The sequence below is a fragment of the Tympanuchus pallidicinctus genome, unplaced genomic scaffold, assembly GCF_026119805.1.
Source record: "Tympanuchus pallidicinctus isolate F22 unplaced genomic scaffold, pur_lepc_1.0 scaffold3, whole genome shotgun sequence".
Classification (NCBI taxonomy): Eukaryota; Metazoa; Chordata; class Aves; order Galliformes; family Phasianidae; genus Tympanuchus; species Tympanuchus pallidicinctus.
Window position 1 is genome coordinate 15,164,952 of NW_026294747.1, and position 25,436 is coordinate 15,190,387.

Below are 25,436 nucleotides of genomic sequence, written 5' to 3' on the forward strand. Positions count from 1 at the left end.
ACCTGTTGGAGAGGTTGTGCCCAGCCATGCTCTGGTGGCTGTGTGCCACCTTCCTGCTGGCAGTTCCCAGGATCTCTTCCCATGTGCAGCTCACGTGACAAAATTATTTCACTGGGTGATGGAGCTGGGTGTCTGCCAGGGTGGTGCCTTGCTCTTGGTCCCATTTTCCAAGCTGTTTGCAGGCTTCTCCCTTGAGATGCTTCTGTCCCCTTCTCCCTGGCTAATTCTGTTAGAAGACAGAGCAGGAATCTTCTAGACTTGTTGTCTTCTATTTAACATTGAATGCCTTCATTGCTAAGCTGCTGGCACTTACCTTGCTTGAAATGTGTTTTTTATCAGTTCCTTGTTTTACAAAACGTGCATATTTTATCAGTATTTGTTGATCAAAATTGCTGAGTCTGGCTTCCACTTGAGCTTTGAAGAAGCATTCTATGGACAGGGAGATGTCCACAAAATGTGGACATGTGGCAAATGGCCCAAAATAGCTTCAAGATACTCAGCAACTTCCAGTGAGCTGCTTTTTTTTTCTTTTTCCCCGCTTTGAAAAAACTTGATGTTGAAATGAACCTGCTTTTAAACTGCTGGAAGAAGAATGTGGCATAAGGCCTGTTTCCAAAAGGCCAGATGGAAAACAACACAAATGATGTAGGAAGTTCCTGGCTGCAGATTGCTGGAAGACTATTTTGGGGCTGTATCACTGCATCACTGCAGGTTTGTGCTAGACTCTTTTTTTTGGTTGTTTTTGTTTTTCCCCTTCCTGGCTGCGCTCATGGATGCTTCAGGAGTTGACATTGGGGCTTTATGTCCTTATTGGTGCTCTTGTTCCCCTGAGCCTGGAGAGTTCTGCTCCTGCAGGTCTCTCCACCCTGGGGCCAACTCAGATGGATTTGTTACAAGAGAAATGTGCTCACAGGAGGCTTAATTTCTGCTTCTTTTCCTGTTTCTATTTTCAAATTGACACCAGTGGCAGCCTGCTGATAACACTTCTTGTTTCCAGAAGAAACAAAACTTACTGTGCTGGTCTTCACATGCCACCTCATTTAGAAACAAGGAGGCCTGTGAGTACTGGAAACCCCCTAGGAAACGTGGCATTGTCCTGTGATTATTTTGCCTTTAGAGTCCCTGCAGTTTCCAGGCCAACAAGCCAAAGTGGGGATCTGCAGAAGCATCTTCTTGTAGGTCTTCATCGCTGTGCTTCTGGGAAAGCAGGATGTGAGAGGGGAAGCTTCTTCGCTTTAGGCTACAGAGAACTGATGAGATTTTTCTCTAAATTTCTGAAGCTGGATGGATTAAGAAATCCATAAACTCAGAGCTGCTGTTAAAACAGCAGCAACTTTATCATCCGGAGCAGAGGATGTGAGAGCAAGAATCACTGGAACTAAGTGAAGCACTTGGATATGAAGCACACAGGCATGAAGCTAAGAAAGCAATGTAAATTGGTAGTACACCTGCATGCATTTAAAGTATAGTAATTTTTAGATACTCAGTATGTGTGGACACTTCCATAGGTGCAAGTGTTGCCTATAGAGCTTTTTGTCCTCTTTGAATTTGGGTGATAAGCGCTTCCTAAAAGCTGGTCCCTGTAAAGTGTCTTCATGTTTATCTCCAGAGCATTTAATGCCAGATAGCTGTTGTTTGCCACGTGCTTGCCAGGTTTGGTTCTTGGCTATGTGCTCTGCCTTGGCTCCAGTAAAAAGTGTCTCATGTCTTCTCATAAAAGACATTTCTTAATCTTAAAAGCTCTGCAGTGTCTCTGGATGAGTTTCCTGCTGTTCATCTTCCTCCTCAAAGCCTGTCATTATGTTATTCTCTTACCACTCCCATCATCTTTACCTGCATTTTATTTGCTGTTCTGGAGTAAAGGCTGGAGATGTGCTGACTGAGCAGCTCGGGTTCCTACTTAAACCACTGTGGTTGCACTAATTGTTCTTTTGCTGATGCCAGCAAATTTTCTTCCTTTCTGCCCCCCTTCTTGTCCAGCTTTGGTTGGAGAAGAGAAATAGCTGACTGTAATCCCAGAGGCAAACATAGCACTTTTCCTGCTCTTCCATGTAGATGTGGAGACTGGAGCTTGTTCTCCATTGCCTTGCTGGATGGGCTCTTTCCTCCATCCTCTCCTCTTTCAGGCTGTCCTAAAATACTCAGACTATCTCTTTCGTGGCACCTGGATAAGTAGCGATTGTATGGCCTGGGTGATCCTTAAGCTGCAAGGTGCACACAGACTGTGAAGAGAGGCTTTTGGTTTAGGAAGGAGAGGTGCTGCCATTATTTGTGCTGCTGAGCTTCTGTGTCACCTTGGCACACACTCATACAAACACAGAATTATTAAGGTTGGAAACAGCCTCCAAGTCTAACCACAACCCACCCCCACCATGCCTACTGACCATGTCCCTCAGTGCCACATCTTCACTGTTCTTGAACACCTGCAGAGGTGGTGACTCCACCACTCCCTGGGCAGCCTGTGCCACTGCATCACCACTTTCTGACAAGAAATTTAATGGGCCAGTTCTCTCCTGTTGTTATCTGCTGGACGCCCAGATACTTCCTTAATGCAGATAACCTTCATCCAACCCTCTGAGACTTGTGGGTGGGAGAAAGAGCAAGTTCAGAGTTCATAATCTCACTGTGTCCCTTCAGGAATAACTGTCTTTGAGGTCCTTTTATTTAGCATACAGCAGCATAGAGAGTTATGGTGGATTGAAGTCATAGCCTCCAAAGGTCAGCCAGAAGGTAAGGTCACTTTCAGCTGTTAATCCAGAGGGAGCTGGAGGTGGATTGTTTAATCACAGCAGGAGCCTCTGGAAGGAACGTGGCCCTTGTTGTTTCCCTTCCTGCTATTTACATTGTTAGAAAACCAACTGACTGCCTTTGATTTGAACTCTTCAGGAGCTTTGTGCAACCCTGTTTGGACAGACCAAAGGCAGAGGTTATTTTATGAGTGAGGAAGGTGATGTCCAAGCTGGGAAGAACATCTTGGCTCCTATAATATGGCTTTGTTATGGATGTTCCCTTAGGTCAGACTTTTCCTTCCTTTAGGAATCTTGTCACACCTATTGTGGAATGGTTGGGGTCCTTCCCCCAGCACTGGCATCTCCTGCACAGCCAAGATTTTTCAGAAACTTTTGAAAAAGATCGACTTGACATCAGTATACCAGTTTCCATCGGTGCAGAATTTGGGATATTTGTTACATTTAACACACTCTTGCTGTGATGAAAGATTGTTCTGACATTTGTTGGACCAAGTCCTTGTAGAGACTGTGGCTTTTGAAGTTAGTTGGGATGTTCCAGTGTTCAGACCGTTGAGGATAAAGCCTGTGGTGCCTTGAAGTTGAAACCTCTGTTGTCATCTAGAGGTGATCCATTTTCCAACTCATTTTATGTGCAGACTAGCAAAGTTTTGTGATGGAAGTTTGACCTTTGGATGGTAAATTTTAAGCTTCCTGACAAAAGATTTGCTTGTCTTGGTGTGCTTTTATTTCCTGGACTCCCCTCAGGTTCCCAAGAGATGCAAACCAAAAGCCCTCATTCTACATGCTTTTGATGTACCTGTTTAACATCTCTCTAAAATACACCCACACACAGAAACCTTCACTGAGTCTCAATGCTGGGGCTCCATGGAGCTCAATCAAGGCAGGCTGATCTGTGTGTGCTGGGGTAATGGCCCACAGATGAACACACAGGGCATCTCCCTGAGCTTTTGAACAGAGCATCAAAGCAATCTTGCTGGGTGAAAGCCAAGTGTGTGCTTCAGGGTTGCTGCAGGGCTCTTGCTGAGGCAGGAGATGCTCTGCCAGGTTGTGGAGGGACTGGTAGCTGGCTTCTGTGCGTGTCTGAGTCCTCCCACTGCTGGCCTAAGGGCTGTGCAGCAATGCTTCTGCCCACGTTTCATCCACAGGGGAATTTGAAAAGGTAATACTAGGTGGTGTTTCTTCCTTCAGTCCCAGTGGAGAGCTTTATATTTAGCCATCATAATCTCTGCTTGTGCCTCTAATCCCTGCTTGCTCTGATACCCAGCCTGGAGAAGATGAGAGGCGGAGAAACGGGCGCACTGACGTGGCAGGCAAGCAGGATTAGGGCAGTCCCACTGTGACCCGGGGTGCCCTGCGGCATGTGGGCAGGTGGGGAGTGGGCAGAGTGACGTGCCCAGATGGGAGATGCCCAGCTGGGGGAAGCTGAGCAAATCCCCAGCACTGCCTGCTGCTCAGCACGTGCTGCGATGGCGCCCAGCAGCAATTAATGCTCCGTTCATTGCACTCAGACCTGCAATTGCCTATTGCTGCAGCAGCTGGGCTGTGGGAAGGTGAAAGTACTCATTGTGTTTAAAACAACAAAAAAAGAGGCTGTTTCCCCTTGGCTGTATGATCTCTCACTGCTTTTTTTTTTTTTCCCCTTTTAAAAAAGGAACAGATCAAAAGCACTTTTTTTTTTTTTTCCCAATGATTTCTGGTGCCACCGTGGTGTGAGATTTTTACAGGGTGAGAACTCACCAGTTTCTGAAAATTGAGCCTTTCTGCATCAAGTTCCTCTTTTCATCCCTAACTGCGTGGTTTTGTGGCTTTGGGAGGGAGGAAGCTGTGTTTTGTAAGACAGGAGCATGCCCCCAGTGACTCCAGCCCTCTGGCACAGAAAATGCACAGAGCTGCAGTACTGGGGTTCTGTCGTGCCCTTCGTCTCTCAGCAGCAGCAGTTGGGTATAAAAGCTGCTTTTTTTGCCTTCAGGAAGTAGGGTTGAAAAGGCTGATAAGTTGAAGAAGTTGATAATCATAAAGGAGCTGCTTCTTGACTCTCACATTCACCTTTTACATATTGTTGCTTTTGTCAGAGAAGTTGAAAGCAGCAGCTAGAACTGTTTCCTCTTGCTCCTTGGTGGCCTCTGCTGGGGATGTTGTCAATGTTTAAAGGACTAGGCTGGCAGGAGGGAAACTGCTGCAGCTCTTGGTCGAGGGATGCAAAGGACTGTATGTTCCCCTCTTTCCCACTGCTGAATCGAGGCATGTGGCACCTCTGAAACAGTGCCAGGTTAGCGTGTTTGGGACACCTGGTGGTGTGTCATGGATCACCCTTGGGGACCACGTGGTATGACAGCAAACAGCCAGCCTTCCAGTGTAGTGGTCTGGGACTGTGCTGGGCGGGCTTATGGCTTCTGAATGTTGGCCACCTCCTCTGACCATCTCTCTCTTCCTTTGGGCAGGAAGAAGCTGACGCTGCTGAGGGAGATGCTGGCAGGCTGCGGTGCGGGTACCTGCCAGGTGATTGTCACCACTCCCATGGAGATGCTCAAAATCCAACTGCAGGATGCAGGGCGGATTGGTACGTCTGCATCTCCCTGTGCACTAGGCAGGGAGAGGGAATGAGCCATAAAAACGCTTTTCCTTCCTCCCACTTTAAGTCAGAGGTACCTCAGTTTGTAGCAGAAATTTATCCTCTTCCCAACTTGTTTCCTCCCAGCCTTTGCTCACCTGGCCTTGCAAAGGCCCTTTTGGTTAGAAAACGTGTTTTTGCTCAGAGCTTGGTGGGTGAAACAGCAAATGCTGGTGGAGGATGGAGAGAGATAGGAGAGATGGCTGGGTTGAGCACCTTGTGAGCGATTACAACTTGCCAGCTCTCTACAGTCAAGAAGGAGTTAGCATCCTGCAGTGCTTTTGCTGTGGTACTTCCTCTGTCTCCTTCTTTCCTGGTGTCCTTTCTGTCTTCCCCACTCCTCACGATAGCAACATCCTCACAGCTTCTAGGCATCCTTTCCTGGTCAGAACTGACACCAGAAGTGGCTCGGTGAATCTGGAGGAAGAGCTGTCGCTATTAACCTCTTCCAGAAGTCAGCCCAGCATATGGCCCTGTTCTTGAGAATGTCTGGTGATGCCCACTAGGTACCTTCTGAAACTGCCTGGAAAATGGGCCAATTTGTCCTCTAATCTCTCCTTTGATGTGGCATTCCTGAATAATCGTGGATTTACTTTGCTTTCACCTGTTTGCTGCTTTTAATGCAGACCTTATCTTCTTTGTGTAGTATTTTAAAGTGCTTGAAGGATTTAAACCATAGTTGAAAGGGTTCACAAGAGGTTTGTGCTGCTGCAAACAGCTCATTCTCTGTGCAGCATGGACCTGTGGTGTGCCGGTGGCAGCCACAGCATTGCCTGCAGGTTGGTGTGCTCCCCATCTTCTGGCCAAAGAACAGAAATGCATCAGAGTTCGAAAAGGCTCCTGGAAAGGAACCATGTTGCCTGTGTAAAAATGGTCTATCTGCTCAGAGTTAATGATTGCTGTACCTCCAGTTTGCTCTACTGAGAAATCCTTCTGTCCCGCGGCACCAGGCAGCAAGAGGCTGCTGTTGAGCATCTCGCAGTCTCACACTCTGCTTCTCCACAGCGGCACAGAAGAAGCTGATGGCAGCACAGGCCCAGCTCTCCTCTTCCTCTGCGGCCGGGGCAGCAGAGCCGGTGGTGGAAGCACGCACCACAGCGACGCAGATAACCAGGGAGCTGCTGCGCAGCAAAGGCATCGCAGGACTCTACAAGGGCCTGGGGGCCACGCTGCTAAGGTAGGACACGGAGCAGAACTGTCAGCCTGAGCCTCCAGAGAGTGACACAAGTGTTTCAGCTCTTGTCCCTGTGCAGTCGCAGAGCTGGGATCATGTCTGCACTGCACTTGTGGCTGCACTGCCAGCACACCATGCATGCAGCCCTTCGTTTGATGCTCGGTTTGTTGGTGTCCCACCCTGACTTTGCTCATCCTTGTCCTCTTTCTTTCTTCCCCTTCCTCCCTTCCCTCCACAGGGATGTCCCGTTCTCCATCGTTTACTTCCCGCTGTTTGCAAACCTGAACAAGCTGGGCCAGAAAGACCCCAATGTCAAGGCCCCGTTCTATGTGTCCTTTCTCTCTGGATGCGTGGCCGGTAGTACAGCTGCAGTGGCTGTCAATCCTTGTGATGGTGAGTCCCCAGCAGCTTGTTCTGGCAGCCTGGTGCTGTGTGACAGCACTCAGAGGCCATTGGGTGGGCTGGGTGAGGGGCAGGATGGCCATGCTTGCCTCTTCACTGCATGAGCACTGAGGGCAGTATAGGAAGCGAGCTCTGCTGTTGTAGCTGCCTCCAGGAGCTGAAGGTGTTTCCTTCAGCTGAGCTGGAAACTTGGCTGTTTTTTTCACAGAAGTTTGAAGTACTCACTAGATAAGTCAGGAAGATATAATTCATGTCAGCCATTCTTTACAGAACTTGCCCCTGTAAAGGCGCATTTCCATCTGGAGTATTGTCCCCCAACCAGTGACACATGTGCCAAAGGGCAGAGACAAGTGGGGGCCTTTCCTTCTGCTCCACAGCAGCTGCCTCAAATACCTTAAAATCTCACCTGAAAGTAAATCCTTTCTTGTCAACATTGCACGCACTTCAAGAGGGGAAGAAATGTAAGAGCAATGCTGCGTATTTTAGGTATTTTGACCTGCCGTTCCAGAAGGAGTTGAGCACTTGGAGATAGCTCAGAGTATTTGGAAATCAGATCCCATTTTATAGAAAGATACTGAGTTTGGAAGTATTTAAACCCAGGTCAGCCTTGGAAGCCTTGGTCACATTGGGTGGAGGGAGCTGGTTAATTTTTGGGTGGTTGTGTGTTTTTTTTGTCCATTTGTAAAGGAGGGGGCTTGCTTTCTCCTGTTTTAATGGCACATATATGCAAATGGTCTATGCTCCTCTTGGCTGTCGCAGAGTGCTGTCAGGTTTGGCTCTTGCCTGCTGCAAGCCAGGGGCTGTGGGGGAAGGCCAGCCCTCCACTCACCACTGCCTCTCTTTCTCCCCAGTGATCAAAACACGGCTGCAGTCTTTGCAGAGAGGAGTCAACGAAGACACATACTCAGGAATCCTGGACTGCACCAAGTAAGACTGCTGGGTTTAGTCCTAGGGGAAGGCAGAAAGCCAGGGCATGGCCAGAGGTTCTCCTGGCACAGTGGAGGGATGGGAAGGGATGGACACTGACCAACCTGCGCCGTCTTTTCCCAGGAAGATCTGGCAGAAGGAAGGACCCATGGCCTTCCTGAAAGGGGCGTACTGCCGAGCCCTGGTCATCGCTCCTCTCTTCGGCATCGCACAAGTCGTCTACTTCATTGGCATTGCCGAGTTCCTCCTGGACATACTCCCCAAGCACCGGGCCTAGCCCTGGCACCCCTGCCTGTGCCCGCCCGTCCTCTGCCACGCCGGATTCATCCCTGTGTTTGTCGTCCATGTCGAGTGGTGTGAGAGCAACAGCACAGAGGGTTCGCTTGGGAACATGGGGGACATGGTCTCCAGATGAGCAAACATAGGGAGGGAGAGTCTCTTTTCTATCTTGATCTGCAGCCTGTTCCCTCCCCCTCCTTCCACGGACAGTACCCAATTATGCATATCTCTTTTTTTTTTTTTCCCCCTTTTTTTTTTCTTCTTTTTTAAATCGTAATTCTTAAGGACACTGGTAAGCACAGACTGGGCTTGCGCACCCAGAATTCTCTTCCCAGCATTTAGAAGGAAGAGGGAAGAGGAAAAAGATAACCTGAGCCCTCATTCACCTCCGCCCTTCCTAGGGCTCCTGGCTGCCTGCAGAGAGGCTGCAGGGGCAGCTGTGTCCCTCAGCCAACTCTCCGGGTGCTGGGTCCCAGGAGGAGAGCAGGTGTCCTGCAAAAGGATGCACAGGGGACGCTGGGTCTGGCAAGTTCCTTGGCTTGGAAACCTTTGCCTCTTTCCCTTGCTCAAAAATGAGTTGGACTAGGATGAATTTCTTAGAGATCAAAGGAAGGGAAAGGGGATCATTACTTTTTTTTTTTTTTTTTTTTTGTAATTTTTGTTTTAAAGCAAAGGGATTTCCCTCTTGGTGAGGTGCAGAGGCAAGGTGGCTGCTCTGTAGGGAACATGTCTGTGGGATCATGTGAATGTCAGAGGTCCTTCCCTGCTTGGCTGCAGGCAGGGGAAGGAGAGAAACTTGGGATCAACTTTATTTTATTTTATTTTTTAATGCAGGGATTGTGGGGAGGGAAAAGAACCAAACAAAAAGAAACCACTTACATTCCTTCAGCCTGCCCGCCCCGAGGTGATGCCTGTAGCAGGTGTACGGTTAGCTGTGTACACAGTTGGTTCTGTGTTTCCTGGCTTGGCCCCAGGACATGAAAGGAGGAGCCTGGTCTGTTTCCATAGGGTCCAAGGTACAGCAGCTGTGCTATGAAGCCTGTGTGTTTGCTCTTACCTTGCAAGGTGAAAGCACAAGGTCTGGTTTTGTGGTGTTGTTTGACTGGGTGTGCCTGCAGCCAGCTGCTGTCAAGGAGGTTCCATGCCCTGAGCAAGGAGCTGTTGTGCAGGTGGGACTGCAGGGTTGCAATCCCAGAAACTCATCATCCCTCTCACCCTTGGGGAAGTGTTCGTTGTTGGGTGGTGGGGGCATTTCCCTGCTCCACAACCCACTCTGCCAAAGGGATTCTGCCCAACTGCAATCACTTGTCAGAGGGCTTCTCATTAAGTACTCTCTTGGGCTGTGCTGTTAATCCTTGGTAAATCATGTTAAGTACAAGATCAACAACCTCACCGTGATCTTCTCCATTATTTATTCCATGTGGTGCAATCCACCCAACCTCAATGTTTAAATTAAACGAGTCAAATTCACCTTCCATTCCTTCTTTTCGTTTGTTTCTCCAGGCGCTTGCTTGGTGTTTGTGTTTCAGTTGTGTATTTAAGTTAATTTAAAAAAAAATAATAATCCATGTTTTTAATGTTTGAAAAAAAAACCACCTCTGTTTCAGCATTCTTGGGTTAGGGTATTTCTCAAAACCCAAATGTTGAGTGCTTTTTTCCTCGATGCGTCCTTTTTCTCTTAGAAGAAGTCGCTCTGTAGCTGATATGTTCCTTGTCACTTTGCTGTGTGAATCACTTTCCTTTTTTTTTAATGATTTTTTCCTTGTATCTGGGAAGGAATCTGTGCAAAGATGGTCTCTGAGTCTGGTAGATGTCTGTGATGTGTGTAGTGCTGTGATGCTGCTCTTGCTCTGGATTTCTCTTGGGTGGATTAAAAGAGAAAGATTTGTGGTTTTTCTAAGGTGCTCCCTCTTCCTCCCGAAACCTTCAGCTGCTCTTCTTCAACAAAACACTCAGAATCTTAATTGCAGGGAGGATTCTAATATGTATGGTTTTCTAAATGCAGGTGCAAGTTTGTGTGAGTTTGGAGCAGCCTCCCTCCCTGCTTTCCTCATCCCAGCATCTTAGAGAAGGTGGGGTCGGGGGCACCCATGGGGCTGTGGGAGTGGGGGTCGGCTTTGGGGGGCCACTTTTCCTTATCCCCAGGTGCTTCTGGATACTGTGACCTTACTGGGGCTGGGTTTAGCTGCCTAGACCTGAGTTGGAGGGTGTCAGGAGGTGGCTATGACCTAGCCCTGCAGGCTAGCACCAAAACAAAGATGAATTTCAACTAGGGGGAATTCCAATCCACCAGCAGTGAGTAGAAACCTCCAAGTGTGAATTCCAATATTATGAAGTAGTGGCAAACAGACACCTCTGCTCGCCCTGGCCAGCTGTCTGCTTCCCTGCTGCAGGTGCCATGTGTCCCCAGGACAGGGGATGATGACTGGAGCGTGAAGCTGGCACATGGTGCATCTTACCCCATGACTTGTGCATTGGGTCCTCTGCTGGGCTCTTCTCCCTTATGTCCTGTGTGGTGTCACTTTGTCCCTGCCCAGGCCTTGGCTCTGGTGGCTCCAGGTGCTTAGTGCCCCTCCATAACCATGGTTTTTCATCTTCGTCCTTGGAGGAAAAGAGAAAAGCGTACCAGGAAGTGGTAAGGAAGTGTCCTAAAGCATCATGAGGAAATTCCTACAAAGAAAAGTGGAAAAATCCATGAAAGTGATAGGGAAATCCTGACAAGGTACAGTCAAATGTCCTGGAGGGTGATGGGGAAATTTCCTGTGAGGCAATGTGGGAATTTTCTGGAGAGCAATAAGGGGAATTCCTCAAAAGTAGAGGAGCAAATATCCTGAAATATCCTGGGAATCTGTGGGGGAACTTTGTGAATAGCAGTGGTTGATGTTCATGGAAAATAATGGAGGATCTAACCATGAAACATCCTTGAAACCAATGGGGGGATTGCTGGAGTGCAAATTGGAGAGATTCCTCCATGAAAGGAACAGTGATGCTTCCTTGGCAGCGGAGGGGAAACTTCCTAGAGCACAACAGGTGGATTTGCAGGCGAACAATGGAGGAACTTCCTCAAAAGGTGAAGAACTACTGAACACCACCACGGAAATGCCCCAGGAAGCAAGGGAGGGATTTCCTACAAAGCAGTGGGGAAATTTCCTGGGAAAGGATGGAAGAGTCTCTGGGTGGTAGCCCATGGATTTCCTATGATGCAATAGGGGATTTCTTAGCAAGGAGAGAGTAATTTTGGAGGGGAGTGAGGGAAGGGTAGGCTCACCCCCAGGGCTGGCAGCAGTCCCCGGGCTTGATTTCTTTTCGTGCATGAAACCCAGGAACAGCGCTGCCCCCTGGGTCTGGTTCTTCACCCAGCCCTTAGCGCGCGCCCAGGCCCGGAAGAGTTAAAAAGAATTTCAAAGCCCGCTGGACTTTCCAGCCCCAGCGCTGCACGATGGGGCCGGGGCCGGAAAGCCCCGCTGGCAGCGTTTCGGGCCGCCCTTCGACCCGCGCTGCGCAGTGCGAATATCCCCATCGCCTCCCAAGAGCCGCGGCGGACCTGGAGGCGCGGCGCTGAAGCGGGATCCCCGCACCACGCAGCTGCGGACCCGCAGCCTCCCTGCCGCTCCCTCTCACCGGCGACGGTTTCAGTTTCGTTTCCCCACGTGATTTCCAGGAAAGCCTCCGTCGCTCTATAAAAGCCCGGTCTTGGGGTGGCCCCGTCCGGACGCCGCGGAGCCATGGCAGCGTTGGACAGCGAGGGGTAAGCGGTGCGGCTATGCGCCCGCCGGCCGGCCGCGCGGCCCCGGAGCTGACCGTGCCGCCCCGCAGGGACGCCCAGAAGCTGCGCTTCGGGCCCTGGCTGCTGAACGCCGTCAGCAGCGGGCTGTACCACGGCCTCTGCTGGATCGACCCGGACCGCCGAATCTTCCGCATCCCCTGGAAGCACAACGCCAGGAAGGATGTCACCAGCAGCGACGTGGAGATCTTCAAGGTGGGGGACTTAGCGACCTCAGGATGCTTGGGGTATCGCCAGCAGTAGCGGGGGGGGGTGTTGAGTTCGGCACCTCCAGCAGCCCAGCGGTCTGTCTCTGGGGTGGGCAGCGGTGACCCAAGGGTGGGTGAGATTAAGGGGGGTCAACGGCAGCAACCCCAGGTCTGCAAGCTGGTTGGTAATGGGATGAGCAACAGCGGTGATTCCGAGGTCTTTGAAGTGGCACGAAGATGGGTGGATGAGGCGCTGGCACAGGCTGCCCAGAGTGGTGGTGAGGTCACTGTCCCTGTGACTAAGAACTGTGTGGATGTGGCAGTAAGGGATGTGGTCTGTGCGCATGGTGAGCATGGGTTGGTGGGCAGGCGTGGTGATCTTAGTGGTCCTTTCCAACCTTAATGGTTCTAATCCTGTGGTCTTCAAGGTGTATGGGAATGAGGTGGTCACCAGTGGTGGTGGCAAGGTCTTTGAAGTAGGATAGGTGTGACTGGAGGACTGTAGTCTTCAAGGCAGGTGAGAATGGCAGTGCCCAATGCTGGATGTTCCTGCTCGTGCAAGGGCTGGGCCAGATGGATGCAGAGGGCCTTGTCACCTCGACCATCCTGCCACTCTGCAACTCCATTGGAGGGTGACTAGCAGTGACCCCAGGGTCTTCAAGGGGGTGGGACCAGGGATGACCAGCAATGACCTCAAGGCCTTCAGTATTGATGAGATGGGATAGTTAGGGCCCGCATTTCGGGGGTCCCTGTGCTCACCTCTGCATGCCCACCAGGCCTGGGCGAAGGCCAGTGGAAGGTACGAGGGGAATGCTGAGGATCCAGCCAAATGGAAGACCAACTTCCGCTGCGCCCTGAGGAGCACCCACATGTTCACACTGCTGGAAGACCACTCCAAGTGCAACAATGACCCGCACAAGGTCTATGCAGTTGCCTCAGGTGAGCCCAGGCTTGGAGGAAGCAACAAAATGGGGGCTGAGCTTGGGGCACCCCGCTCACCCTGCTCTCCTTCCAGCCATCCCCAATGGCAGAGGTTCTGGGGGCCCTGTGTCAGATGCTCCTCTGCAGCAGCCCCAGCCGCAGGTAATGGGATGGGCACAGCAGAAGGGGAGGGGGCCTGGTGCTGCTACTGGAGCATTGCAGCCCTCATCCTTGGCCTGGGCCCACAGCACCAGTGCTTCAGGCCTGTCTTGCTTTCCTCTGCAGCAGTTGCTCAACCACCATGAGTTGGCCTCAGAAAACACTCCCACAGGTAGGTCCCAGTCCCCTGTTTGTGTGTGGGGGCATCTCAGGCTCAGCCTGGCGGTGGGATCGTGGTGGATTTGTCCCAGGACCGAGCCACTCTGGGGGTTGGTTTTGGGGTTGCTGATGGCTGCTGACCCCCCTGCTGTGCCCCACAGACAGTGCTGAAGGTGCTGCTGCACCAGCCCTGATGCAGGAGGATTTGGACATGCTGCAGTCCATACTGCAGCACTGCAACATCTCTGCCCTTGGCTCCCAGACAGCCCTCTGGGCACACACAGGTGAGACCAGGCCCACTTGTTTTGGTGGGGGCGCAGAGTGAGGTAAACCCCCACCCACCTACAATGCCTCTGTAGGGGATGCCTTGCCAGAGGATGCTGTGCTGCTTTCTGGCCCAGGTGGCTGCCTCCCTGTGCCACTGTTCCAAGATTGGAGGCACATGGAGGAGCAGGGCACCTGCAGCCCCCCAGAGTCCCTGCTGCTGGCCGACCAGCCCCTCCCAAACGGGAGCTGCGGGCAGGACGGGGCCGGGGGCCTCTCTGTGAGCGAGGAGTGTGCCATCCCTGCACCATCCCCGGGTGAGCAGCTACTCTTCCAACCTGCCAACCCCGCGCCTCCGCCACTGGCAGGTGACACAGGTGAGGGTTCCTCTATGGGGACACAGCTAAGGGTCCGTCTGTGGGGACGAGGGAATTTTGGGGCCGCCACCACTGACAGCTGCTTCGTGCAGGAGAGCTGCCCCCCATCCTGGACATCACTATCTACTACCGAGGAAAGGTGGTCTACCAGGAGCAGGTGGTTGACAGCCGGTGGGTGCTGGCCTACCAGCCCCTGGACCCCGCAGTGGCTGAGCAGCGGCTGGTGCTGTTCCCCAGCCCCGAGAGCCTGGCCGACCCCAGGCAGCGGCACTACACTGAGGACTTGCTGGGGGTGGCGGGGCTGCGGCTGGAGCAGCGTGCAGGCCAGCTCCTGGCCACTCGCCTGAAGAAGTGCAAGGTCTTCTGGGCCTTGTCACAGCAGCTTGAGGGCGGGGAACCCCCTAACAACCTGCTCCACCGGGACCAGGAGACGACCATCTTTGATTTCAGTGTGTTTTGCACAGGTGAGTAGGGCCCCTTCCCATCCCGGTTTGGGGTTGAGGTGGTGGGGAACAACCCAACCAGAGTATCCACTGCCCTCACTGTGGCCTGCCCTAAGCCCAAGCCCTGCCTCTCTTTGCAGAGCTCCGGGACTTCCGTGACAGCCGCAGGGAGCGCTCCCCCGACTTCACCATCTTCCTCTGCTTTGGGCAGTGCTTCTCCAGCATGAAGCCCAAGGAATCCAAGCTCATCCTGGTGAAGGTGAGTGGCCCTGAGGTGGCCTCAGAGGCAGAGGGAGATGGGTACTGTGGACTGGGACTCTCAGGACCGGGGCAGATGGATTGTTCTGTGCACTCCCTTATTTTTCTCATGGAGGGATGGGGCTGCATGGAGAAGCAACAGCCCCGAGCCCCATCCACAGCTGTGCCCATCTGTTGTTGCAGCTGGTGCCCAAGTTCTGCGAGTACTGGTATGAGCAGGTGCAGCGGGAAGGAGCCTCCTCCCTCAACAGTGGCAATGTCAGCCTGCAGCTCTCTGACTCCTTCAACCTCTTCGAGCTTATCGAGCAATACCACATGCAGACAGATTGATGCTCCCTTCGTGTGTTCCTCCCCCCAGCCTCTGCTGTCTTGCAAAGGTCAGCATTGGGCTGGTTTCACCGTTACAGAGGAGAAAAGAGCAGCATTTGCATCCACTCCCGGGCACATCTTGCTACCCTGCTCTGGCTATGAGTGCTGACTGAGGGTCAACACACTACGGGAGCAGCCAGCAGTAGAGCCAGCCCAGCACCTCTCCACTCCTCCAAAAGCTCTGCAAAAAGCTTGGTGGTTGGGAAAGCCTTTTCTCTGACTGCGCAGCACTTCAACCCCCTGGCACCAGCATGGTGTACAGTGGGGGTCCTTCCTTCCTCCTTTGCCCCCAGGACAGTTCCTGTGGACCTTGAGCTGGCATGTGGCTTTTTCCAGCAGCTATCTGGAGTTTTTGGGGATTGTGGTTCTTCACAGATTTACTTTTCTGAAGTTTTGTAAGTTTAAATGTATGTCTATATAAAGGTGCTTCCCACTCACTGGTGTTGCATAGCATCTTAAATGTATCCTTTATGCATCGCAAGTCAGCACATTCATTTATGGATTTATTGCCCTGCAGTAAGGATGTAAGCAGTACTTGTAAGCTCAGTGTGCTGAGGAGAGCTTGACTTCAGCTTAAAAACAATTCTTTTGTCTTCCATTCGAGCTTTCCTCCCTCCTGGCCTGCAGTCATTCACTGGTGATGTTCTGAAAGAGACAAAGTGCTTGTATGACAGAGGCCATCCAGGTGATGATCTACAGTGTGGGGCTGCCTGAGGAGGATGGCATAAGACTGTGGCAGAAAGACAGAAGCAAGGGCAGGGGACAGCCTACCTGCCGGGTGACATGGATGCTGCTGGGCCCAAAGGTAGTGGTGCCGTAGCTGGTCACATAGTAGTGGACAGGGGGCTGTGCTGGGGGTGCTTCTGGCTGCCCAGGCACTGTGTGGACAAAGAAAGGGACCGTCAGCTTTTAAGCAACTCAGCTCCAGTATACCCAGCAGTTGAGCTGTTATTCCCCTAAGAATAAGCAGGAAGCCCTGCTGCTGCCAGGACAGCCAATGTTAACCATTTTGGCCCATGGAAAGGAACTGCTTGCCGTACCTGTTTCCAGAAGGGGAGCCAGAATTTTCCACTGGACACAAACTCCTCACCTCTTAGAGACACTAGATATGCCCCTTCATCTCTGTGCAGCCCATTTAATTCCCCACTAGTGGTCAGATTGCTCTGGGGCTCTGCCTTCCCATGTAGCCCAAGACAGGACACCACCATCACCCACCTCCTTCCAGTTAGAGCTCTGCTCCACCACCACCAGCCTCACCTTTGGGTAAGAGCAGCTCTACACCAAACCGATGCCCACATGTTCCACAGGTTTTAACATCTTCCTTTGTCCTATGAAGGAAAAAGCCCCAGTTGACATTGCAACAGCACCCATCAGGTTCCAGCCCTCTGTGCTGAGCAAGCACATACGTACATGGGGGTTTTGCCATCCATATCTGGCCAGATGAGCTCTGCGGGACATCCGGCCGTGCGACAAGGGGTCTTCACACATACATGCAGCCCTGGCCACTCTTCAGAGAGCTTCTGGATGATAAACACACCCGCCACGAGGAAGTCCCAAGCAAGCTGGAATGCTTCCAGCCAAAAGGAGAGAGGCATGGTTACCCACAGCAGCAATATTGGAGCCACACAACTTGCTTCCAGCCTTATTGTGGCCAACCACCACCAGATCAGGTGTACCACCACAGTTTGTCATCTTAACCAAACCATGGCAGCCTTCAAGGTCAACTTAAAGAGGCATCAAGAAAATTACTTCCCTCAGATGGCCTTTTGCCTATTCCTTGGTGCTCCCCACCTGTTGCTCCTGCTGGCTTCCTGCATCTCAGCTCCAGGTAGCTGTATGCCCGCTGGTTGTTCTCTTTAATCAGCAGAGGTTTGCCATTGCATATGAGCAGGCAGGTTGCCTTGGCCACCCAATGCGTGGAGTAGAAGGAGCAAGCTTTCACAAGGAACCTGCGAAGAGATTGCCTGTGGCTTTAACCACTCTCCTCCCCATTTATATCCCACAGTGGGAGAAAATGTGGCAATGGGATGATCTGAAAAATATGAAACCACTTTTAGTCAAAATAGAGCTAGAAGCTGAATGAGGACCATGGCTCAAGCAGCAGGAGCAGCCTGTTAAGGCAAGAGCTGCTTCCAGATTTGGTTGTTTGATAAAGCCCCAAATACAAGTCAAGAACCCTACAATGACAGGAGGTCTTCCAGAAACTGGAAGAGTCCCAGCGGTAAGTGGTCCAGTCCCAGAGGAAAGCAGGCCTTTCTCCACACTCTGTTCTAGTGGGACTGTGACACCTGGAGGCATTCAAGGCCAGACTGGATGGCACCCCAGGCAACCTGATCTAGTGGGTGGCAATACTGCCCATGACAAGAGGCTGGAACTGGGTGGGCTTTAAGGTCCCCTCCTACCCAATCCATTCCGTGATTCTATAATGCTTGGATTGGCACAGACTAGCTCTATGGCCTGCAAAAACCCACCCCGGATGGCAGGTGAAACAGAAGGATCATTATCCTTGCTTGCATCTGGATGAGGAACATCACAGTGATTCATGCAGGGCTCCACAAGTCCAGGACAGGGCTAAGACTGTACCCTGATCTCCTGAGTCCTAGCTTCACGCTGTGGCTGTTATGTTCTCAACAGCTGAGGGCTTGCTGATGATCATATCTGCTCTGCACCCAACCAACCCCAGTAAGCGGCCTGCCAACGGCTTCATCAGGGGGCTGGACAACACTGCGCACCTGTGGAAGAAGCCCTCAGGTATCTCAGGTGAGAAGTAGGTACGGATGTGGAGGTCCTCATGGTGATCTCCTCCCCACACCTCAGCAACCTCTTCAGTCTGGTTTAGGTAGGTTGGGAACAAGTACCAGGACTCACTTTGGTCCTGTGTTGTCTCCCATGTCTTCCCGGGCACAAACTCACTGGCCTGAGGATTGAGTGCTTTGGCTTGCCTCACCTCCAGGCAGAGCTCGAAGTGCTCCAGGAGGCTGAAGAGCTTCCCTTTCCCCCTGCGGGTCCTGTCCCCCATGATCTCCTCAAAGATGTCCTGCATCCCTTCCGAAAAGAGCTGGTACTTCACCAAAGCACGCACTGCCTGGTGGCATAGCATTGCCTTTGACTTGAAGGCCCACACCCAGTTGGACCTGTCCCTGATGGTGGCATGTTCCGCAATCAGCACCTCCACAGAGATGCTCTCCAGCTGCTGGACCAGGCGGTCCCTCACAAGGAGCTGGGCAGGAAGAGAGAGAAATTAGAGGCGTGATGAGAGGAGCATGGCAAAGCTTGGGCCTTGCAGGGTCCTATTCCCCATGCTCACCTTGAATGTAGTAATTAGGAAGGTGGGCTGCAGAAAGACAGTGCTTTCCAGGTGCTTGATTTCTTCGTACCACACGAGAAGGCCAATGCGGTGGAGGTAGCGCAGGATATCCTGAAGGAGCTCTCTGTCCAGGTTGGCCAGGTGCTCTCGCTGGGAGAGTTCGCTGAGCAGGTACTGGAGGTCCATCATGCCTAGAGGGAGATGTAGGTGCTCAGCATGCCCATCGTGGAGTGCAGCAGCCAAGCCAGCAGTCAAAAGCTGCTGTACAGGGTCAACAAGCATCAGCAGGGCCCAATGTCACACTGTCCCTAGGTAGCAGTTGAGATCAGAGATATGCGTTAAATAGAATTTGCAAGACATAGGTTTGGAAGCCAAATAGAAACATTAAAGCTGTCCGTCTCCTTCCTGCAAGATAACATGAATTGAAAGTGTTTATACAGGGCAAAGGGGAGAAAGAACAACATTACAGACTACACTGCCAGCTGAAAGCTCCTCCATCCACAGGTTGACAGATGCTGGCAGAGCCTTTGTGTGAAGAACTTGCCCTTTTTCCTTGCTTTTCCCTAGGCCTTGGAGTCAGATGCTTGCAATACATTAGATAATAGGAACTCCTTCCTTGTTTGAAGATTCAGGGCACTGGAACAGGCTAACCATAGAAGCTGCAGATGTCCCATCCCTTGGAAGTGTTCACGGCCAGGTTGATTGGGCCTGTTGGAAGTGTCTTCATCTATGGCAGGGGGTTGGAACTATGTGCTCTTTGAGGTCCCTTCCAACTCAAACCTGCATCAGACAAAGCCAGGCAATGACAATGATTGCTTCTGCAAGATCTTCAGCAGCAATGCCACCACCACACACAGAAGGACTTCAGAGGGCCTGTCCCTCTCAGAAAAGCAGCAAGGTGAGGGATGAAGAAGCACTTACCATGGTCTGCCATCTCCTCACTCTGGATGATGTCCACAATGGCAGCTTCTACCTCCCGGTAGACGGGCGGCAGCACACGGACAACCTCAGGGAATAGCTCCTCATTCTTCACATAAGCCAGAATTGTGGCTTCAAGCTTTTTGATGTCACGGTGATCTCTGCAGTTGACAGCAACCAGATCTAAGATCTGAAAGAGAGAAAGCACGTCTGCCAAAAGCAAAGCCAGCAGCTACCACTGTGGTAGTAGCCAGTGAGGTGACAGGCGGATTTCATGCTTCAGAGGCCACCAAGGAGGTGGAGCAAGGTGCTTGCCAGCAGGCGTTCAGCAAAATGCTGGATACCCAGCTGAGGAAGGCCAAGCAGCTATCTGTTTGCCCAGTGAGGCTGGGTATCTTTGGACAGTTGCCACAGTATATAGACAGCATGCTGAGCAATCACCTGGCTCAGCTTCAGTAAGAGTAGGCTTCAGACACATCCCGGATTCCCTTCCAACCTAGCCTCCCTTGTCAGTCTACAAGGACAGGACAGTCTGTATAGCCAGGCACAGCATCCCTTCCATGTAAAGGGCACCTCCATCACCTTTACCGTGAGGGCATTGAGGCCATGGCGCAGGCTGCCCAGAGCAGGTGTGGATGCCCCATCCCTGGAGCTGCTCAAGGCCAGGATGGATGGGGCCATGGGCAGTCTGAGCTGGTGAGTGGCAGCCAAGCCCACAGGAGGAGGTTGGACCTGAATGGACTTTTAAGGTCTTCTACTACCCAGTCCGTTCTGTAATCCTATGATTATAGCTCTGTCTCTGTATTCCAGTGGTCCCAGAAAACCATCCACCCGCACCATGGTGTTTGAAAAGTAAATTTCTTTCTCCTATTTCTCCACTACTGAAGGAGTAATGAACTAGGCTGATAAAAGTCAGGTGGATATGTTTTCATGCAACATGTAGTTGCCCCACTTCTCCCCAGGCCCTTCCTACAAGCCATGAGCAGAGATATCCATCAGAGAGCAGCGGAAAGGAACCAGCAGGTCACAACCAGCAGTTACAGCAGTATGCAATGTTGCCACCTCCATCCCAACCCCATGGAGCTGCTGCAGTAACTAGGTGCCTGATTTGTCAGTAAAGGGTAACCATCCCCACTAGTACGCTGTGTGAGCTAAAGGCAGGCCATGAAGTGCCACCTCTTCATCAATTACCCTGCTAAACCTGCTCATGTGAGCAAGCCCAAATCCTGCAAGCTTGCCTAGTTCCCCTTCCAGCTGCAGTAAATCCACAATAATCGCAACCCTACAGTTAATGTGCAACTCTCCATCTCCTTCAGCCTCTCCCACTGGTCCACATAAACCTCAGGTTCCTCACTGTCCTCCAGATTGTTGATGAAGTGAGTGAGGTTGCTCTTCCTCTCCGCCAGCATGGCCGCAATCTTGGCCATGATGTTGGACCTCTTCTCCTCCACCTCTTGCTTCTGACAGCAGTCCACATGGGTTCCCACAGGAAGCACCACAGAGTTTGGGACTCGCATGAACAGGTTGTTGATCCAGAAGCCAACAAGGTCCTTGAAAGCATCATCATTAGTCTGGTACCTGGAGAGGAAGAGAAAGAAAATGCCAGGTTCACATCTAATGCTTTTCCTGAAATGTAGGCTTAACCATGCACCCTGTGCTGTCCCAGAGACTAGCTGAAAAAGAACTCACATGTCCTAAGTTGTCATGGACCATACCCAAGGCCATCCTTAAGTTGCCCATCCTTAGTCTAAGCCAATAAAAGCTGGGGGCTGTAGCAGATTCCTCCCATGTCATGGATGGGAGCAGGATTTCTCTGTACCAAAAAGCCCAATTCTGATCCTCTTTCAATTTTCGGGGAGCACCAGAAGCCATGTAGAGGCATTGAGAATGCAGAAAGCAAAGATGACAACCATATAAATTCACTTGTCGCAAATTAAGATACATCTAGTGATTCAAAAGGGAGGAATTTTGTAAGGTGGCTTAATAAAATGTGTGGTCTACCAAAAGAAGGAGACAGAGAGCTAGTTAAAGCTTTTGAGAGAAGAGCACTTATCTAGGTGCAATGGATATGGCATCAGCAGTGGAAAATGAAGGGGAAAGGTTACCCAATTCAGATACATTTTCCTTCTCCCATTCTCCCCTGAATTCAGGTCTTACATGTGGAGGTTGATGACAAGGATGACGAGTGCCTGTGGTGTGATGAACACGTGGTGCGTCATGTAATACTCCAGCTGGCCAGCAAAGTCCCAGAAGAGAAAGGTGAAGTCTTCAAGCCTGAACTCACTGATTTCTATGCCAACTGTTCGCTCTTCCTTGGGCACCAGTTTGGCTTGCCTCTGCTTCAGGCTTCTGCAGATGGTAGATTTCCCAGCCAGCGAGGCACCCAGGAACATGGTCTTGATCCTCTTGTCCTCCTGCCCTGAACCGTGTTGAAGCTGGCTGAAATAATTCAGGATCTGCTGGATGCCACCAGCACAGACCTCACTGGGTGGCTCCCTGAGCGGGTTCCCGTTGGCCTTGAACATTTTCAGGGATTGTCCCTGGAAGAGCTCCCTGGGGAGCTGGCGAAGGGCATTGTTCTGCACATGGAGCTCCTGTAGGTTCGCCAGCTGCAGGACAGGCTGGGGGAAGGTTCGGAACAGGTTGTTGGAGATGTTGAGGTACTGCAGGCTGTCTCGACAAGCTGCCAGGTCCCTGGGAAGAGCACCAAGGCGGTTGTTGTTGAGCCGCAAGTGTTTAAGCCTGGGGAGATGGCAGAAGATGCCCTCTGGGATGACTCGGATCTGGTTCTGATTCAGTTCAAGCTTCTCTAAATAGACCAGGCTCTGGATTTCATTGGGAAAGTCCACAATCTCGTTCTTGGATACGATGAGCTTCTTCAGGTTGCCAAGTTTGGAAATGCCGGTGATGCTCCTGAGTTTGTTCCTGTCGAGGTCAAGGCTTTCCAGAGCAGGATTACTGAGGACTGCTGGAGGCAGCACCCGCAGCCTTTGGGTAGAGAGCGTCACCTCCCGCAAACAGTCCTGCTCCTGAACTGGCATGTGGGACAGAAAGGGTAGGTAAGGACCGGTTGGAAGAGACACTTTCACTCCTATGGCTGCGGGTCATCCGGTCCCTTGAGACCTTGAGCTTGGCAAAACTTTGAGACAGAAAAGCAGAAGTAAAACACAAGAGCTGTCTGCACAGCATGACCGCAGCAAGAGGATCTTGTCTGGGCCTGAAAGCACACGCAGTGGTAGAAGAAATGGTGCCCACCAGACTTTGACCAGAAAACCAAGAGCCACAGTAACAGCTTTGCTCTCACTACGAGAACATCAGCAGCGTTCATCTATCCTAATCTCAGCTGTGGGCCAGCAGGATGGAGCTGCTTTCCAAATAACTCACCCTCCCACTGCCGCTCAGCCCCTGATCCAGCCTGCAGCTGGGTGATGTGCTGAGGCCAGGGATAGTGAACACACTTCCTCTCTCACATCCTCACCCTCCAGATGGGTGCTGCAATTCCTCTCATTGCTGCTGCTGCCCAGCCTGACGCTGGGGAATAATGCAGGGACAGCGAGGGTTTTCCAGAGAACAGGCGAAGGGAGCTGCAGATGGGCTACGGGCAGCCCCAGAAGGGGATAATTAGAGTAAAAGATGTTGCACGTGGGAAGAGAGTTAGGGCTAGGGGATGTCAAAAACACCATAACAAAACTCAATTGAACTCGCTCTCCTCTCCCTTGTTTCACTTCCTTGCTAGACAATGCCGACACAGAACTCCGTTGTGCAAGATGCCCTGCTCAGGAGTGACTCTCCAGCTTTCATCACTACTAGCTAAACCTAGAGTGAACACCCAGCCCAACTGGAAAGCAAGCTCTGACCCTCTTCCAAGTACCTCTCCTCCGTTTCCTCTAGAAAGATAAGCCCTAGAATCCCCACCACCACCTGACTCAGGCCCTGTGGGCAGCACAAAGCTCTGGGCAGCTACTCACAGGCTCTGGGCTGGGCCATGGCTCTGTAGCACCCACTGGATCCTCCCTTTGCTCAGGCTGGATCCTCCGTTTGCTCAGCCTCTCCCTTTCGTTTCCTCTTGCCCGGCTCCCCTCCTCCCTGTGCTCTGCCTGGCAACACCACCCTCTCTTTCTCCATCCGTCCGCAGGGCAGCTCCTAATAACCCAAGCACCCCTGGGCAGAAACCAAGCCCTCGTTCACCATGCTCAAGTAGCAGGAAGAAGGGATCCCAGTCTCCTATTACTAAGTGCCTGGAATTTCGAGGACTTGGGAGCCGACCCCTTCTCAGGCCCTCCACTATTTGCATTCTCTTTTCAGACAGAAAAACAGCAAAACTGCATAGCAACTGAATTGTTTCAATAGTACTACACAAAAACTCAGAGAGCTCATTCTTACAAAGATCTCCTCTCCCAAAGTCACTCTAGAAGTCATCTACGTGACGAAGATCACGTGGGAGCAGGTCTCAAGTCAACCTCCACTGGTGGTGTTGACAAGCAGGGGAAGGACAGCAACAGGTTACATTGCTACCCAACTGTGGCATGCATTCAATAAACAGAACTTCTTCCACTAAGTAGGTGGAAGCACCCAATCCAAGGAAGGCAGAAAACAAAAAGAATGCCAACAGAATACGAGAAAAATAATTTGTGTAACGTGTTGGAAAAGGCATTTTTAGGTGTGTTTCTCAGCATAAGGCAGCCCCTGAGTGGGGCAATTTCATGAGTTTATTTTCAACAGTAGATAGAATGAAAGAATCAGTATTCTTCCTCACATAACTTAAGGGTTAGCACTTGCAGTGTGGGTTTTTCAGTGCTCTCCTAGGCAACGGAGGTGCAGATGTCATTAAAACATAACAGCACTAATAGATACACTGCTGATATACCTTTGTGCCAGGGTGCAATCTTTACTGTTAATTCAAGGCTACGACCCACCAAACATTTAATGCAGAAAATCAGACTGAGGAGAAACCAGAGTGTTTGTTATGGTCTCTCTCACCAAGAGCATAGTTGCTTCCATTATTTAATTAAACCTTATTTTTCACACTAGCTGCCCTTCTCTGTGTATGTGGGTTACTCCAGAGTCATTCCTACGACAACCCAAAAGCATTTCATTTTCAATTTAAGTATATTGACAATGTAGATCAAGCTCTCCTCTTGTATCAACAATGCCACAAAGGTTTCTGAACTTTATTTTGTCAAGAATTCTATAAGCAGCATTTCTATTTACAATCCCATACCTACCCATTAGATATAGATTGGAGAAAAAGTTTAGCTCTAAAACTAAGACTTCTCTACCAGATAAATTCTCTTGAGGTACTAAGGAGAATAGTATGCCAAAAAAGAGGATTCATTCCAAAATTTTCAAAGGAACCCAGAACTTACTAATTCTTTGTTCATATTCTATTTATACTTTCATCAGAAGAACAGAGCAGGAAAAACCACCGCAAAATGCTCTGGGCTTGTCAACAGCACATCTTAGGATGCTGAAACGTGGCAGTGAGGTGTTTTGCTAGGCCAGATTGGGGATAAAAACAAAGCCCAAACCCAGCACAGTCAAAATTATACTATGCAAGTATGCAGATAGAAACCTCTCAGAAACCTCACGATAGAGGTCAGAAGATCAGAGCTCACTGAAGAGTCAGGCATGTCAGCAACAGATGAGGGGTCCTGCTATTTTTTTGTGAGTTAATCCCATGCTCATCAGGAAAAATACAGGGTCGAAAAAGTGCTTGATGAAACAATCATCCCAGGGAGCCTGTTTTCTCTGTAAGATGAGCAGCAGGACCAAAGAAGGTAGTTTCCATGTGCACTCAGAATTACTGCTAAGTGTTCCAACAGACCAGCTATATTCATATGTAGTTCCCTTGGAAAGAAACAGGCAATTCTTCTCTTCAGCTTCCTTGTTTAATGCTTTCCCTCTTCCTAACACAGGCAAAAGCAGAAAGGTGTTGAATGTATTTCTAAGTATTTCAAAGGATCACTTAAACATTGGTTGCTCTGCAGTACATGTGAACAAGGGGTGCTTTTAAAGAAAGCCAGATGAAGTTATTACACATGCAAGACCTCCTGCTTCTTGAGAAGAAAAGCAGTCCTCCTCCTCCTTCCTAGGAGGAACAATCACTTATCCAACTCCAATCCTCAAGAAACAGAGTACTCCTAATG

The 25,436-nt window shown here is 50.8% G+C and overlaps 3 protein-coding genes and 1 long non-coding RNA gene across 13 annotated transcripts in view; 2 read left to right on the plus strand and 2 right to left on the minus strand.

Moving 5' to 3' along the window:
• SLC25A22 (solute carrier family 25 member 22) overlaps positions 1-10,043 on the plus strand; it is a 38,449-nt gene extending 28,406 nt beyond the window's left edge. For all 6 annotated transcript variants that reach the window (XM_052696220.1, XM_052696225.1, XM_052696221.1 and 3 more), the window contains 5 exons: positions 5,192-5,310; positions 6,367-6,538; positions 6,774-6,928; positions 7,789-7,864; positions 7,988-10,043. In XM_052696220.1, coding sequence (XP_052552180.1) covers positions 5,192-5,310; positions 6,367-6,538; positions 6,774-6,928; positions 7,789-7,864; positions 7,988-8,141 — 676 coding nt within the window. In that variant the 3' untranslated portion in view covers positions 8,142-10,043. The remainder of the gene's footprint in view (positions 1-5,191; positions 5,311-6,366; positions 6,539-6,773; positions 6,929-7,788; positions 7,865-7,987) is intronic.
• LOC128087037 (uncharacterized) lies at positions 9,596-11,634 on the minus strand. Of its 2 annotated transcripts, XR_008209631.1 has the most exons (3): positions 11,412-11,634; positions 10,603-10,744; positions 9,596-10,003 (listed from the first exon to the last, which is right to left on the minus strand). It is a non-coding gene; the product is annotated as an uncharacterized LOC128087037 (long non-coding RNA). The 2 variants fall into 2 exon arrangements; XR_008209630.1 differs by lacking the exon at positions 11,412-11,634 and having other exon boundaries at positions 10,603-11,288.
• A 15-nt stretch (positions 11,635-11,649) lies between these two features.
• Positions 11,650-15,502, plus strand: IRF7 (interferon regulatory factor 7). Of its 4 annotated transcripts, none has more exons than XM_052696209.1 (10): positions 11,650-11,891; positions 11,960-12,122; positions 12,892-13,054; positions 13,131-13,198; positions 13,322-13,367; positions 13,516-13,638; positions 13,714-13,995; positions 14,088-14,459; positions 14,579-14,697; positions 14,880-15,502. In XM_052696209.1, the coding sequence occupies exons 1-10, from the start codon at positions 11,869-11,871 to the stop codon at positions 15,024-15,026; spliced, it is 1,506 nt and encodes a 501-aa protein (XP_052552169.1). In that variant the 5' UTR covers positions 11,650-11,868; the 3' UTR covers positions 15,027-15,502. The 4 variants fall into 4 exon arrangements, with proteins under 4 accessions (XP_052552169.1, XP_052552171.1, XP_052552170.1 ...); XM_052696211.1 differs by having other exon boundaries at positions 13,756-13,995; XM_052696210.1 differs by having other exon boundaries at positions 13,325-13,367.
• A 53-nt stretch (positions 15,503-15,555) lies between these two features.
• Positions 15,556-25,372, minus strand: LOC128087032 (malignant fibrous histiocytoma-amplified sequence 1 homolog). The gene is made up of 11 exons (XM_052696204.1): positions 23,259-25,372; positions 21,448-22,324; positions 20,577-20,868; positions 19,294-19,480; positions 18,373-18,563; positions 17,798-18,285; positions 16,857-17,014; positions 16,476-16,635; positions 16,323-16,393; positions 15,837-15,943; positions 15,556-15,710 (listed from the first exon to the last, which is right to left on the minus strand). Exons 1-11 carry the CDS (start codon positions 23,275-23,277, stop codon positions 15,693-15,695), a joined length of 2,568 nt encoding a protein of 855 aa, XP_052552164.1. The 5' UTR covers positions 23,278-25,372; the 3' UTR covers positions 15,556-15,692.
• Positions 25,373-25,436: the final 64 nt, after the last annotated feature.